We start from the raw sequence: 17,645 nt of genomic DNA, 5'->3' as shown, positions 1-17,645 counted from the left end.
CTCTTTAATGCACGATTTAAACGCACTGTTAGGCGGGGACACACTCGTACACGATTGACCTCCGGGTCCTCTGTACGCGTTCCCACCCCTGGCTCTGTTACCCCCAACTCTGGCCAGAGTGAAGGAGCAACGCCACACACTTACTCTGATGTTTCCACCCTAGCCCGCAACGTACGGGCTGGCGGAGATATATCAGCTGTTGTGCGGGCAGCCATGGCAGCCCCCACCACGCAGGGACAGATTGTCTCAGGCGGGGGGGGGGGGGCGATCCTTCACCCACGCCCAGAGCACGGGGCACTATGGGCCTGACCCGTGAGTGGTACAATCTGAATACAGTGGGACTCCCTCAGAAGGTGATAAACACTATTCAGAGTGCGAGAGCTTCCTCCACCAGGTCTCTTTACGACTGTAAGTGGAGGGTGTTTGAGGAGTGGTGCCTTCAAGAAGGACACATCTCTTTTCAATGTCCTGTCGGGGTGATTTTATCATCTCTACAGGACTTGATCGATAAACACAGAGCTTTCTCCATGATCAAGGTGTACCTGGCTGCTATTGCTGCATGCCATGTGGGCTTTGAGGGAAAGACGGCTAGCCAACATCCTTTGGTCTGCCGTTTTATGAAGGGAGCTCGCAGGCTCCTCCCTGTCTCCAGGTCGCTGGTGCCCTTATGGGACCTGGCAGTGGTTTTAAATGGGCTCAGAATGACCCCATTTGAACCCCTGGAAGGAGCTGACATGAAACATCTGTCACTCAAGACAGTGCTGTTGCTGGCCCTGGCATCTGCCAAGCGGGTCAGCGATATTCATGCACTGTCTGTACATCCCTCATGCACTCAGTTCACCCCAGGGCAAACGAGAGTGTTGTTGAAGCCCAACCCTGCCTTTACACCAAAGGTGGTTGGTTCGTGTACCCCAATTGACATTGAGGCATTTCCTCCGCCGCTGGTTTCCTCCGGGGAGCAGCAGCAGGATCTATTGTGTCCAGTCCGTGCTTTACGCACATATATGGACAGATCAAAGGAGCTTCGTTTTAATGACCAACTCTTCGTGTCCTGGGCTAACCCTCACAAGGACAAGCCTGTTACTAAGCAACGGCTCTCCCACTGGATTGTGGAGGCAATTGCTTTGGCCTATACGAGTCAGAATTTGCAAGCACCTTCGGGTCTGCGGGCTCACTCGACTCGGGGCCTGGCTACATCCTGGGCTTTGTTCAAGGGTGTTTCCATCCAAGACATCTGTGCAGCGGCGAGCTAGTCCTCGCCGCTCACTTTTGTCCGCTTTTACAGGCTAGACGTCTCCGCTCCAAGCGTGGCCCGAGCAGTGCTGGGCACCTTGTTGAGTCGGGACTCTACCTGTTAAATTCTGGTTGATCGGTGATTTTCGAGATAAGCTCGTCTGGCAATACGGGAGCTACAATATCCCATAGTGAGACATCGAACGGAGTGTTATGAATGAGAACTATAGGTTACTTACGTAACCCCAGTCCTCAGAGTAACATGAAGTGAGATGTCTCACCAGACGGCCCTCCTTGCTATGGTGAAGCGAGAAGAGGTGCTTATTTTGAATAACGCATGCGTTGTGGCGCAAGCTACTTATAGGGGGTGATTTCCCCTGACGCTGACGTCAAGATCACCAGCCAATCAGGATTGGCGTAATGAGATTGATGCTTCTGTTTGATCCGCGATGAGGCGCATCCCATAGTAAGACATCTCACTTCATGTTACTCTGAGACTGGGGTTACGTAAGTAACCTATAGTTTCCGTACTCATGTCAACTGCAGAGAGTGTAAGAAGGAACAAGTGTATGTGACAGGACAGGTGGCTCCATTGTGTCTCAAGCCATATCTCCAACATTCATGGATTTATGTATGTAAGACAGGGAAGGAAATTGGGTTCAGAGAAGTCAAGAAAAAGAAAGACAACAACTTTGTCTAAACCTAATATGTAATGGATGGAAAAAGACATGCTTATCACAGGGTGTCTCCAAATGTTAATAGCTCCATAAAACAATCAATAATTCTAATTTCTCTGACCTTTTTTGACTTGGACAAAGAAAGAACAATAGGTGCAGAAAGTGATAACAGCAAAGGCTTTACTTCCACTTTCTGCATGGGTTATTTTATGAAACTGCATTTTATTCTACAAATACACCTAATATGCCGAGTACAACAGTAAGATGCCCTAGTGTTTTATTTGTAACTGAACCATTTAGACAGGATCACAGTGAGGTTAAGAGGGAGTTAGAAGGGAACATGAGATGTCTGGACCACCTTATGGCAGCTGTATATATCCATGAAAATCAAGTGAAGTTTATATTTATATCCCTGAGTCACAACTCTCGTCTCAAAGTGCATCACAGTGGCCTCATTGGAAAAATGTTCAATAAAACCGACACCAGCCAAACCAACACACAAGCAAAAGGTCTGATAAAATAAAAGAGCAGCGGTTGTCAAGGTGCGACCAAGGACCAGTTTTTTCAGTACTGCTCTTTGGGGTCTTCACATTTGTAGAAGTATACGTGTTTGAATTCTTCATCCATGTTTTTATCCATTTTACGTTGCGTAGGGCAGGGTTGCAGAAACAGCAAGGTCGTTCAGACATCCCCATGGATCCCCTGGTGTTCCAATCCAGAACACAACCATTTTACCCTAATTTATTTTCTTAAGGACAATACCCGAAATACCCATCACTTTTTTTAACCATAGGTTTGTATTCAAATGTAGATTGAAGGAAAAATCAAGAGCTTGGCCTCCATGTTTACACAAGATAGCCTAGCAGAGCTAAACATCCATTGACACAATGCTTTATAGCATGCCAGACCTTTCCTAATGTGTTATACATAATTAGGCCGTGACTGTTGTGGAGCTGATCAGATGTTATGTGTTATACAGTTTAAGTAAGTCAGCCATTAATTCAGGCTGCAGTCAGAGCTAGAACATTGGTTTATATATAATCTTTATACAGTGATTCAGTTTCGAAGAGTCAAAGCCTTGAGGTTTTCCACAGACATTACACACATATGACGTCAATATTTTTGCAGCAGCGACCTCAATCTCAGACCTTTGTGTCCTTTATCAAGACCAACGTATTGAAATGATGCTTACATTATTTTAATATATTTATATATAATTCACAGCATTCAATATACAAATAAAGACATACGTTACTTATGTTTCTAGTTCAGGCCCTACACTAGAAACAAAAGTGACAAAGACTCATTTGTGTTCTTAACATTCATTCTTTTATAAATGATGCAGAGTATACGCTACAATTCCGGACACTAACTTTAGTATGGTTTTCTGAGTTGATCCTCTTTATCTAATTTGCCAAAAGCTATTTTCAGAGTTCTTGAGTACAGATGATAAGTTTAAAGAAGAGTACAACCAGGGCAACAGTGTCTGGGGAGACTCATTTGAGCTGCAAAAGTAGACAAACAGCTTGTGAAATATCTTGGGAGCTGTCTCTGAGGAGGCAGTATTATCTCCATTTAGAGCAGAGCCTCATGTGACTGCAGCTCGCCATCATGGGTGAAATGGACCAGCACAATGAGGCTCTTCACAAGTCCTGCTTCAGATTTATAGATGGTAGAATTGATTTTATGGCCTGAGCTGAAGATTTGTTATTTCACAAATCCACTCCGTTACATCCTGTTAATTGTCATGGTCATGGACTATATTTATGTTCACGTATGTCGTTCCTGATGTTTTGAATCATGTCCTATGAAAGTATTAGTTTGTGACTCCATGTTCTTTAAGCCATGTTTACTGGAGCACAACCATAATATGTTGAATAGCTACAGCATGTGGATTAGGACATTGATTTGTTTATTAGCTTCTTTGTCAAAATGATGCTTTTGCCAAAATCTGTGATCTTGTTAAATGTGACTTTTGTTCGTAATGAGAAAAAACTCCAAACTGATGAGGCAGTTTTACTCTGTAACTACTGTTTGTGAGTTATGATGAATTTTGTTTGGAGAAACAACAGAACAAAGTTGTGTGCATAACTTTAAAAACATTTTCTTTATTCAGCTTTAAATATTCGGCAACTTTGTGATCTATTGTGTGGGTTCGAATATTTGATGATCCTCCCACTGAGAGCTCTGTGGGCTGCAGTAGGTTAAAGCAGCATTTCATATCAGCCGATTTTGGGAAGGATGTAAAAGAGATTGCTCAAGGCAGAGGGTGAAGACGAATATATTGCAGAATATTGTGGTTGCCCCTTGAAAGTGAGCAAGGGTGTGGAGTTCTTGTGAGTGTGTGGTAATTTTGGTTATAAGGAAAATCACAGTATGTTTAAATGATGGAAACATTTTAGAGAAGATAGATGAGTGAACAGATGGGCGGCTAATATTTTGTAGCAGTAATATCATCCATTTCTGCGAGAGGTTTGCCTTGTTTTTGTGTCCAATGTCCCCAAAGGCACAGAACCAGTCAGTCTGAGTGAATCAGTGGAGCGAGCTCCAGTGTGGCACAGTAGCAGGAAAACAACAGGAAGCCCACATCACAATGTCAACTCACTGGCACTGATATCACAATGTTGTCTGACAGCATTTAGAGGAAACATTTTGTTTTTTTCCTACATAGAAAAATGATGGAAAGACCAGCGTTTAAAGTCCTCATACTGTTTTTTCCTAGTTTGGCACCATACAAATCTGCTACAGCCTTTATCCCACAGGCAATAAGACTAAACACCTGAGCTCTGTTAAGTGCCCCGATAAACATTCATCTGTTTGTCATCTACTTATTTATATAAATAGTTATCACCGCAATAAACCGTATTTAATGTTGTCTTAATGTACATTATTTAATTTCATATTCTGTTCTTGCACATATCATATTCTATTTATATAGACGTCTTCCACTTTTTTATTTGCATTTTTGTATATGTTGCATTGTTGGAGGAGAGCGGGTCAGAAGAATTTCATTGCCATTCCTACACTGTAGCTTATGTGCATATGACAAGAACATCTTGAGTCTTGAATCTACGTGATGCCATGGTTGTAGATATTCCAGCACCTCCTGTTGAATCTGACAACGTGACGTTCTCAACAGAAAAACATACTCTGTCATCTAGTTTGATCCTGGCTTTACGAAAACTAAATTCAATGTCTGCTATTATTTGGGATGAGTGCATTTTGCTCATGGTATATCTCAGTCATGCTTTGAGTTAAACCAATTTTAAAACAGCTTGGATTAACATTTCCCCCCCTCTGTTTTTTTCTCTTTCTAGATGTTGGAGCCTAAGGATGATGCCCCTTCCTGTGAGCTGGGCGGAGTCGGAGGAGATCACGGTGGTGTGTGCCTGCACATGCCCCCCCGCAGCTCAGAGGGTGAGGAAAGCAGCCTGTACCCCTCCAGTCCCTCAGAGCCCCCAACCCTGGGCAGCCCTCACACCTCAGAGCCTCTCACCCCTCTGGATGAGGTCTACATGCCTCTTGGGGGACTCATGGGGTCTGGGGATAGACACAAGGTGCCTCCCACACCACCTCCATCCACCGAGGGTGAGGACTGGAGGAGCATGGAGGGCAACGAGATGGAGATCTGGAGGGAGGTGAGTACGTTGGAGAGCAGTAGGGAGGAAGATGAAGATGATTGGGCCAGCAAAAAGAGTGTCGGCAGTGAGGGCAGAGAGAAAGTGGAAGAAGAGGATGAGGGAGAGAGGAATGAAGAGGAGGTCAACCTAAACCTGGTGGTGTCCAACACTGATGAAGAAAACGCCTCTGAGCCACTAGAAACCAACGCCCCCCCTTCCTCCTCATCCTCCTCATTTGTCATCCCCGAGCTGCGCCTCGACCGCTCCTTCAGCGCCGACGCCCTCTCCTCACCCAACACCGATGAAGAAGAGTACGACGAAGAAGACGACGACGACGAGGAGTCCGAGGAAGAGGACGATGAAGACGACAGTGACGATGCCTACCTGCAGCGTAGCGACAGCAAGCGCCGCAGCATGGTGGAGGGTGCCACCTGTGAGAAGCATGGGGGGGGGCGGCTCAGCGTGCAGAACTCCCTCCGCAGGCGCACCCACAGCGAGGGCAGCCTCCTGCAGGACCCCCGCACGCCTTGTTTCACCTCCGACAACGCCATCAACTGCCTGGAGGCCGGGGGGGCGCACCACAAGGGCGGCTGGACACTCCCCTCACCCAAAACCCTGAAGAAGGAGCTGACCAAGAGTGGAGGCTCCGTGCATCAGCTGTGCATGCTGTTCTCTGGGAGGAAGGTAAACTCATCACACTCAAACAATTATATAAACTGAGGCATGCGTGGATAGAGTTAAAGAAACGCAGATATTAAAACAGTCATTACAACAAAGAAACACACTGATTATGGGATTTGGTGCTTCGGTTTTTCTTTCTAAACTCACATACTTTGTTAAATGTCTGTTAAATATCTCCTCACTTTCGTACCAGCAGCTTGAGTGATCGAACAGCTCAGCTCAGTCTCAATTCACTGGTATTTGTAAAAAGAGTGCCATCAAGTGGTCAAACAAAGCTAATACAGATATTCCTGTAGTCACAAGATAGCAATATCCATCAAAATGTTTTAACTAGATCTTAACATATTAACTGCAAATACAAGCACACTGATTTGAATGTATATAACACCCTGTCAAACATACGCAACATTCTGACTCTAAGACTTACCTTTACGCACATCTTACATATAGATCTATCACTCTCTATACAAACAAGTCAGCACAAAACATGACACACAATTAAACAAAGATACTGTCACCCCAAATAAATTCAGCATTTTGACCTGCTTTCAAGCAAATTGCACATTTCTCACATTTATTTTGTGCGAAACATTAACATCTATCTGTTTTTGAGAAAGCACAAACAAATGTATGTTTAAATACAAATAAATGAACATACATTATAATATGTAACACAGTGAAATGTCACCTGAAAGTAAAGAAAAATTAACATTTGTTTTTTATGAAGAATGCTCCATTTTGTTTTTAAACTTTGGAAGTATAACTACATATATATTTTTGTCAGCACTTATAAAAGACTGTAGTACAGAATTCTGTAATACAAAATGAAATATATTAACTCAATAAAAAAGCATGTTTTCTTATTTTTAAATGAAGTGTGTGCAGTGAGCCACTGATCATGCAGTAGTAGTTGTCCTAGTTGTCCAACAGAGGGAAGCATGCATCACATCCTGTTAGCCCAGCTGCCTCACACACTGTCAGTGTGCATCACATCTTCACTCACTTCACTTCGGCCAAGGCTGAGTAATACACAATGATTGACTAATCTCAGTACCTATTATGATGTCATGTAATTAATAATTTCTCCAGAATGATTACACAGGAATGCAGACAGGACATCTCAGATTTCGTCCAACAAAGTTATTAGTAGTTTGAACTGTCCACCTATTACATCAGTATAATGTATTGCGACAGTGACATCAGAGCTTCACAGATATCCCATAGAGACTCAATGATACACAAATAACAAAGGTGATCAAGTGCTCACTTTGTCATGTAAAAAATCAGAAGCGCTGTCCGGTTTTATCTGTCTCTCCTTTCTCAGTCTGTCAGCACCTTGGGTCTCCTTAAATGGCAGTGTGTGTGTGAGCTGAGCTGTGCAGAGGAGGAATGCAGCAGACAGGGCTGCAGCATATTGGTCTTGGCAGATTGAAGGGGAATTTTACTACCAATTGGCGTCATGCACACTGCTCCTTTCAGTCTTCCCCCCCCCCCCCCCCCCATTATTTAAAATTATCTGCCAACCCCCCCTAATTTATAAACATAGTAACATCTCCAGGTGCAGAATGCGTGTGTGTGTGTGTGTGTGTGTGTGTGTGTGTGTGTGTGTGTGTGTGTGTTTGTCTCAACATAATACCTTTATTTAATCTTCAAAGTGGATGGATCTGTTCTGTAATCAGTTCCTACATATAGGTATAGTCTCTGTGATGGTGTCAAATATGAAAAGAAGCATTTTCATTAAAAGTGTTAACAGTAAAGGCTTAATTATAATTATCTATGGTGGGTATTGTTAAAATTAGTAATAGTAATTTGTGAACATTTCATCCAGTCTTACTACTTTTAATTAGCTTTATATACATTTTAATCAGATGTCCAGATACATACATGTCTCTCCTTTTCTCTCTCTGCTGTCTCTCCTTTCCTCTCTCTGCTGTCTCTCCTTTTCTCTCTCTGCTGTCTCTCCTTTTCTCTCTCTGCTGTCTCTCCTTTTCTCTCTCTGCTGTCTCTCCTTTCCTCTCTCTGCTGTCTCTCCTTTTCTCTCTCTGCTGTCTCTCCTTTTCTCTCTCTGCTGTCTCTCCTTTTCTCTCTCTGCTGTCTCTCCTTTCCTCTCTCTGCTGTCTCTCCTTTTCTCTCTCTGCTGTCTCTCATTTTCTCTTGCCAGACGTGTTTACTCGTCCTAAAAGCACCTCCTGTCTTTCTTTCCGCTCTGCAGATTTTCTTCTCACTTGATGTCTTTAGTGGCCTTTCACCAATGCAAGGAGAGACAGAGACAGACAGAGAGCAGGGCTCGAGAAAAATATCAAGATTGTTTTACTTAGAGATTTATCTTGGCTACAGATGAAAATAAATGCTGTTATTCCTGTTTGCCAGCTAAATCAGAAGGGATCTTCTATGATACTTTTCAAAATGAAGTCTTAAGTGATTCCTTGACACATTTTTAAAAAGAAAGACATTTTTGTCATTTACAGTGGAATGACAAACATTAGTTGTATCTGTCATATGATTGTTTTGCAATACGTTAAATCACAAAAATACTTCGCTATCCTTATGGACCAGGAAAAGTCCATAGTTTACATAAGAAATGAATAGTTAGTCAAATGTGATAAGACCTATAGTCATCAATGCTGATACATGTCTTTCTTTACTCAGCTGAACTGACATTTACCAACAAATCAACAAATATAGAGATGATCATTAGATAAAGAAATCAGGAGCTACGAGAGCTTCAGCTGGATGTTTTATAGTCTGTATCCTCATTGGAACCTCAGATACGGAAAGATCCTATTTTCTGTCACAATGAGAGGCATGCAGTAAACAACCTCATCAACTTAAACCACTGCTTATTCCCTCCAATCGGACCAATACATATATTCTCTTACTATCCAAAACCCTACAATCTTTCCGGAAACCACACCATCTGTTGTTGCATCCACACAGACACTATTGCAAAAGACACGTGTGGATGTGACCCATCGCTTTCGGCTAAAGCAGACCAAACATTTTGTTTATGGGCCCTTAATGTTTTTTTGAAATCTGGATAAATCATTGGCAGTCTTTCCAGACGTTTGGGCGGAAACAATGTGTTTACTCTTGGTTGTGTGATGGCTTACATTCCTGCCCTGTGTCAAGGATACACAGGCTGCATAGTACACCATTTAAAAAAGGGTTAGCATGCATTCATACTTAACAACAGGTTAACTAAGAGGTTGACACAAACACAAGTACACACACACTCAGACACATTAATTGATATGTTGCCATGGACCCAGGATGAATCCAAAAGGTTGTAAAAACCTCCAGGTGACATTAGCTCATCTTTTTATTTAATGGTAGGGCACTTTTAACACATACGTCCCATCTATTATTATTATTATTATTAGTAGTAGTATATCTATCCTCCCACTGATACAAACCTGTAGAACAAACCTATTGCACAACTACAACATATTATTGGGCTGCTATATTTCATTTCATTTTTTTTCATTTAATTGTTTATTTAGCAGGGACAATGCACATTAATGAACACTTAAAATATAAAAATGCAAATAGTTTAAATATGCCGGATTTTAGCTTGGAGCTAATTTCCATCCGCAGTCCCTCACATAAAACATTTAAGAACATGACAATTATACACATAGCAAAAACAAATAGATGATATGCAAAAAGTGCAAAAGAGCAAGAGCAGCACGCACAAGTATTTACCACATGGCAGGACAATATAGCAGCTACGACATATAAAGTGCAAGAGAAGATACAAGAGCTGTGCAAGAGGAGATACCCCTGTGTTAAAGTGCATTTAGCGGTGATTGGACGTCTGTTTGTTTATCAACCATTCTTTGAGTTGACCTTTGAAGCTATTGAGAGTGGGACAATCCCGTATCTCAGTTGGGAGGCTATTCCACAATGAGCTGCCTTTAATGGAGAGGACATTTTGTCCAAAAGTGGTCCGTCTACGGTGGACCTCACAGTCTCCTCTGGCTTTTGACCTAGTGCAGCGTTGTTACGACCCGCCTCCCTACTCAATAGTAGTGGCTCGTGAGGCAGTCCGCAACATAAAACAAAAGTACACAACACATAGGCACTAAACTGTGATCATACATTTATTGCCACAATCATAAAACATACACTGGAGGACAGTGCTATTTATTTATAATAATAGTTTGTCCTATAGGCTATAATAGAAAGCCAATAACCTTTGGAAAGACAATACCAGTACAGTGATGTGTGTGCGCTATTTTATTTATTTAAATGTACTTTAATGATTCAAAGATTCCTTTAAGCAAAGCACAGATCAAAGTACACAAAACTATGTTTGTACCTGCAGTTTTTCCAAATTTCCTGGATGAACAGGACAAACACTTACAGGAAAAAGTGCTATTTCAGGCCCACGCAGAGAAATATTTGTAAACTTGTTATCCTTAAGTACCTCCGCTACACTCTGTGGTCTTTTTAGAGTAAACTATTAGCGCTGACTTCCCATCATTTCTCAGGCCTTAATGTGCATGTTGCTTGTTGTGATCTTGTCCTATCTCAAATGTTATTGTATAGGAGAGCACAGAACTTGTTGATATGAAATCTGCGGTGTGTCCCTCACATGGGTCAGTGCGTGAGTCCAGAGGTAATAAGAGTTTATGTTTTTTACTGAATGAATGGCATAAGAGGTTCGTGGAAACCTGCCAAAAATACAAGGGATCAATAAGCGTCCCTTCAAGTGTTGTTTGTCCAAACATAAAGCAAATGTTCCGCAGAGGTGTACGTCAGAATCAACATGTATTCTTTACATGGATATGGAATGGATAGCATTGTAGGTAATCAATCGTTATTTTTCTGTTTAACTTTACATTGAATGGCCTTTAGGGAACAAAAGGTCTCCAAGGTTCAAATCCATGTGAGATGCAGCCAGGCTGAATTTGTCCAGCCAATATCTAATTGAGTAACATGTAAATATTTACTGAGCGAACTGACCGAGCTTCCAGGACAGTCAACAAAGTACTGAATCACTCAAGTGTCTATTGACAAAAAAAATGCAAAGGAACTGGATGTGATGTTTTTCAGCTTAAGGCGTTGTCTGTTGAAGAAGTTGTGGCACACACACACACACACACACACACACACACACACACACACACACACACACACACACACACACACACACACACACACACACACACACACACACACACACACACACACACACACACACACACACACACACACACACACACACACACACACACACACACACACACACACACACACACACACATACACAGGCGTAAGCACCCCCACACAAATAGATATCATGAAATTCCCCCCCCCCCCTAGTTACTGTCTCTATGTCTGTCAATGTTTCAAATCATGCACGGCAAATATGCATTTTACTTGCAGTTTGATTTAACACAGGTTTCTCTTTCTTGCCAATGTCAACTTTATTGGCTTGAATGTGAGTGGTTACCAGCAGATTTGATCAACTGGGGATAGTTACCTAGCATCAGCTGACTTGTAGGAGGTGCTTTATTTGTGTGCCGTAGGACAGAGCCTGCAAGCCCTGCTATTAATCTACAGTATAAATGTTTTGTGATTAAATGTTATACTTATTGCTCCAATCAAGCCCTCTTAAGATGCATATTAGAAATCAAGGTTGGATAAATCACATATGGTTGGATTTTTAGATCACTGCTCACATTAAATCAGATACATCCACTGTTCAATCCATTCCTGAAGCTATCTTGTGTTATGGTTAAGCAAGGCTAAACAACTTTTTAGATACCGAGTATCAGCTCCATGCAAAATGTTTCAAACTCAAAACTTGATAGGCCTTAACAGTTGCTATTATTGCACATTTGTTTTTCAGGGGAAGGGTTTAGCAAGTTTGTTTTTTGTTTGCATCCTGTTCACTAAATATAGACATCTTTCTGGGATAATGTTTTCCGTCAGATTAGGACAAGTTCATAAGATATTTTGGCTTCATAGATAACCAGATGCACAGTTTGAAATAGAAACATTCATTGTCAGTGAGAAGATGTGATAACAGAGTCCTCTTGAATTGTCTCTTGATAGAGATTTGATTGTGACTTTGACTAATACAAATACTTCTTATTATTAAATATATTCTTCACATCATTTCTTTCTTCCCTGCCAAAAGTCAGCATGACATTTAATGATGTTTTACTATAATCCTAACATTTTTTAAATATGTGTGTGTAAATGAGTCTTTCATAAGATGGAGGGTGGAAAACTGCCGTATCATTTTTAAAATAAGAAAAAGGTATCATATTGAAGGGTTGAAAACTGAAAGTGCTCAAATGGGTTAGTCAGGTTTTTTTCAACAAAACTGGCAGCTTTATTCAAAATCTTTACTAAATGTTGCTTCTTGTGACCTTATCAGATTTCACACCAATTGTTATTCACCAGGGAAGACACAATATGACCAAAAACTCAGCCTGTGTACCTCTTTTCTGTCTCTCTTTTTCTGTACTACACTCAACTACAAATCCCCGCCCCGAGCATTAAGCTCTTGCTCAAGCAATTCTTTGGCTGTTTGTGATTATACATTTTGTAATGAGCTACCTGGATAGTCTCTGCAGTGAACCATGTGTGAAGGAGTGTGGGAACAAGTTGTTTCCATCCATTAAATCTGATATTCTTGTAATACAATGAGTATGAGTAATATAATAGAGTCCTTTGATTCGAAAGAAATGTTCCTGTTTGTTTCCAATTTGAACACAAAAGTCAAACGCTGAATGTCAGAACACAGCGGCCTCTGGCACTTCACTTTTAACTCTATCCTCATGGTAACAGATTACATGACACTTGCTACCAGCGCTGACATTTGATAAAACAGGTAAAACAGGGGCCATGCTCTTGTATGATAATAATGGAACAATATAACATAATTACAATTCAAAGCCTGGAAATGGCATTGATAAAGGACTTTGTTTCAGTTTGTCTCAGTTGCTCATACTGATCAAATGAATATGACGACAATGAACATGACTCACCCAATAACGAGAAGGAACATCAACAGTTATTAGCCGCAATCACATCTCCTCAGTGGCCTTTAAATTAAAACACTGTTCAGGGCTTTGATGATGTCTTTCTTTCGTAAGACGCGATGTCCCGGTGTCATGGTACTTAGGCTGCGGCCCCACGAGGACGAAAACGGCTAAACGCATAGGATTAACGCAAACGCAATCGCAAACGGCTTCCGTCCACATGCAATAATTATCCGGATAGTGTCTGCCCACACGAGACCGCTCCGTTTAACTCCAACCGCTGGAGAAGCTGCAGTACATATGCAGGAGCCTCTACGTGGCGCTGTAACTTCCTCCACAAAAGCAGCGAGGAAGCATGGTTGTCATGGTTGCCCTTCTGTTTATTCTCCGCGGTGGGGGCCGAGGGAACCGGGCAGAGTTTTTCGCCAGTCAGCGTGTATTAAAGTTGAAATCTTCCGGACAAAATTATAAAAGTGCCGGTCAAAGGTCTTCTTTGTTATTTATTGAGCTTTAAAACAAATGAATAACGACTCTATATAATATAATGATAAAATACACGGAGCCTCTCTTTTTCCTCCCTCTCTTCGGACAGCGCCAGTGTCTGTCTCATGCAGCAGCTCATCCAGTAATCAGTGACCCGGCCGACTGTAAAAATAAACATATTTATAACTAGTTTAGGGAGTTTGAGAGGTAATTAAAATAGCTAAGGGTGATGATCTGACTTGAAGTGTGTGTTTTGCTGCAGAGGGAGGAGCTGCAGGTGAGCAGAGCTGCGTGTCTCCGTCCTGTCAGATTAGACTTCACTCGCGAGAGAAAGATAAATAATCTGAATTCAGGGTGCAGTTTACTTTGACGTGGGGGTGAGCAGCAGAGGTGGGGAGAGGCTGGGCTATTGCCTCATCATTATTGCTGTAGATGTTGCACAAACAACTGTAGCATGGTCAATAGCGTCCGGAGCACGATAGCAACTCTGCGATCCGCCATTGTTGTTGTTGTTGGTGGCGAAACACTTCAGCACTGGCGCAGGGTAAGCGGAGGTGAGCAGAAGAGGTGGGGAGAGGCGGGGCTATTGCGCAATCACTATCAGTGATCTGAAAATGTCCGTATAGGGCGCACACACGGAGCTGTTTGACCCCCCAGAGAGTGGCGTATGCATTTCTATCCACCTTGGGACCCGTTGTCGTTTCCTCAGTCGTTTAGTGCCATATTCGGTCGTCCTCGTGTGGCCGAACGGTCTATATGACACTAAACAGTAACGCAAACGACCGAATTCGTCCTCGTGGCTCCGCAGCCTTAGTCACTGGAACCATTTCAGCAGACCTGTGCTTACTGCCCACTTTAGTGCCCTAAGTGTAAACAGTAAGGGCAATAAGTGACAAGACTTTGGATAATGTTACTGGTACAACAAAGCCCTCGCTTGACGTTGGCCTAATCCAAGAGATAATCCAGAAGGCCTCAGAGTTGTGTCCTGTGTGTGTTTGAGTGGAGGTGTTTACAGCGCCCGTTGCCATAGCAGTATTTTAGCTGAATTGGGAATCGGTTACATAAATATTGATAGATGGTTTCTCGGATATATATGCACATGTGCACAAAACACCCTGGCACTAACGCACACAAGTTCACACCCTACGTAGGCTTTGGATCACATATAACCAAAGATAATACTACAAAATGATAAAAGGTCACAGCTAAAGGCAGGCAGGACATTGTATACAAGTGTAGTGGGAAGTGTTTCAACCATAATAAGGTTCTAAAACATCATTATCAGGGTGTAGCGTGCCTATGCATTTTGTTGCAAAGATTCAAGTTCAATTACCAACATTATCATATTTTGCTTTGATTTGTCCATTATCTAATTATAACTTGACAAAAGCCTTTCATTTGCCTTAAAATTATTAATATACTTGGGTTATTAACTATTAACTATGTGTTTACTTATTGAGATAATACAGCAGCCACAAACAATTAAAATTGGCGCAGACAATCTCAAAACAAATGGTGAGATCAACGGCTGCAGCAACCTTTAACGATCACAACCTTTCGTTGGAGTCCCTGTGTGTTCTGTATTTAGAGCCATATTTGTACATACAGTGAGGCTACAAGTACGCTGTGCACTTTATGTGCATGCCAGTTATTTGATCAGCATGTTTAGCTGGCTAAGATTGAAGTTTAGTCACACACAACTGTGTAGCAGCACATGCAGAAACACACACACACACACACACACACACACACACACACACACACACACACACACACACACACACACACACACACACACACACACACACACACACACACACACACACACACACACACACACACACACACACACACACACACACACACACACACACACACACACACACACACACACACACACACACACACACACACACACACACACACACACAATCAATCAGAAGGCAGGAGTCAGGTTGAACAATGCTGGGGTGATGATGGGACCACACGTGCTGTCCTCACAGGACGGGAACAGGCTCAAGGGAACAATAAGAGCTGGAGGTAGAGATAGGGACATCTTAGTTGACTTTATATTAGAAAGAGGTGTGCATTATGAAATAAAACATTACATTTCTTTTGAAAATGTAGCTATTACCTAAGGGTTCCTGATTCTCGCTTTCCTGCTATGATTACAACAATATGTAGTATGTTCCTTATTTAATAGACTAAAATACCATTCAGTTTCCCCGTAAGACAGCATTAATCTTTCTGGCTGTTTTGTGCTGCCATTCATTACACTTGAATTAAGGCATATATTGATTTATTATTAAATGTAATAAATATTAAAGTTATGTTTTAGCTCTAGTCTGAGTAAATTATCTTCAAAATAAAATGTCTAGAGTTGTGTTCTTTGATACAGAGAACTACTGCACCGCCTTCAATGCTTTTCTTTAGGACATTTTGTTCAGTAAACAACTGATAAAACACAAGCACTCAATCCATGTTTGCTCTGTTATTATCATAAAAGCTGACATAATGCAAAAAAAGTAAACAAAGAACTTTTATTTTTGTTTAAGTATAGATTTCCAGAGTCCAGAGTTTCTCAGTACTAAGCCTTGAGGAGCACCATAGCAGTTCATAATTTATAACCGCTGATCTTTATAATGTGCTTGACTTTTTTGTTATTGTTCTGCATCCGTTTCTAATGGATTGTTTATTCAAGGGAATGAATGATGATATGACCGCAACATTTAGCTAGTTGAGGCTAATGGATTTGCAATATAAAACACATTAAATGAGGCCTGCAGACAGAAAACTCAGGGAACAGATGTTTCCACCTCTCTGTCACTACACAAATAGAGGCCAACGTTAAAGTCAGATATTACACAAATGCTATGTGTTGTTTACTTCCACTGCGAGGTGAAGCACTTTGTTTACATGAGCGTGTTAGTGATCGATACCGCATGACTTCCCTCCCAAATGCCATACATCTCATCTCAACGAGCAGGCTGCTTTCCAATAGATTGCTTCCCTTGTCTGTAAAGAAGCCCTTTATGTTGGCTGTGAATAGAATCCTGTAGCCAATAATCGTCCAGATGTAGCACCTACACCTTAAAAAATGTAGTTAATAGATATTACAATTATGTTTATCAAGATGTTTCCACGTAGAGCGCAGAGCTGTCGGCATGGTCTGAATGACAGTGTAAAATGTAGAGGGGGTGGAAAGCAGCCCCACAGCGACAATATGATTGACGTCACTCACATAAATGTTCAAAAACATTATTGCAAATAAGCATGACAAATGCGGCCTAATGATGCAGCAAATATTCGGTACATTAGCATGACCTCGGAATAGGTATATAAGAATACCAAGAATGTTGTTTATATATTATTAAGTCGTTAAACAATGGCATGTTGTACAAATAAACACCTATATGAATAGATAATTACGACACAGACATGTTAAATACAACTTGATCGATGTCATCATTATTTATTAGAAGACTATTATATAGTACAGTAATGATTCTTTGATAAATGGCTGTTCAACTGTAATAGCTAGACAAAGATATGTGGATTCTGCAATTAAACCAAAAACAATAAATCTCAGCAAAGACTGTACACAGCCAGCATAATGTTTTTTTTCTTATTAATTTATTTTCTGTCTTGTCAGCTATTACATCCAGTAGTAGGATAGATGGGGTTGTTAGGGGCTTGTGTCACTAATATGTTCTTACTCTTGCGTCATCGTAGCAAGTGACAAATCCATCATCTTTGCTAATTGTCTTATGCGAGTGTATGCCAACATGAAGCCTCAGAGGCAGGCTGCACCAGATTGCAGACTTCGGTTATAAATTCATAACTGTAACACAGCTTTTGAAGAAAAATACAACTATTTATGTAAACAGCATAGCATCAAAAAAGGTGTGTCCATTGTGTCTGCAGTCAATAAGAAATTGTTGGCATTTCGGTGCTCC

At 41.4% G+C, this 17,645-nt stretch overlaps 1 protein-coding gene across 1 annotated transcript in view; it reads left to right on the top strand.

Moving 5' to 3' along the window:
- The window catches only part of rgs3a (regulator of G protein signaling 3a), a 167,589-nt gene that overhangs the window by 128,690 nt on the left and 21,254 nt on the right, over positions 1-17,645 (top strand). Inside the window, 1 exon segment of the mRNA XM_034095308.1 lies at positions 5,228-6,214. Within this exon segment, the coding sequence (XP_033951199.1) occupies positions 5,228-6,214 (987 nt within the window).

This window comes from Pseudochaenichthys georgianus, chromosome 12 (assembly GCF_902827115.2).
Source record: "Pseudochaenichthys georgianus chromosome 12, fPseGeo1.2, whole genome shotgun sequence".
In the NCBI taxonomy this organism is placed as follows: Eukaryota; Metazoa; Chordata; class Actinopteri; order Perciformes; family Channichthyidae; genus Pseudochaenichthys; species Pseudochaenichthys georgianus.
This window is presented reverse-complemented; position numbering and strand designations above follow the sequence as displayed.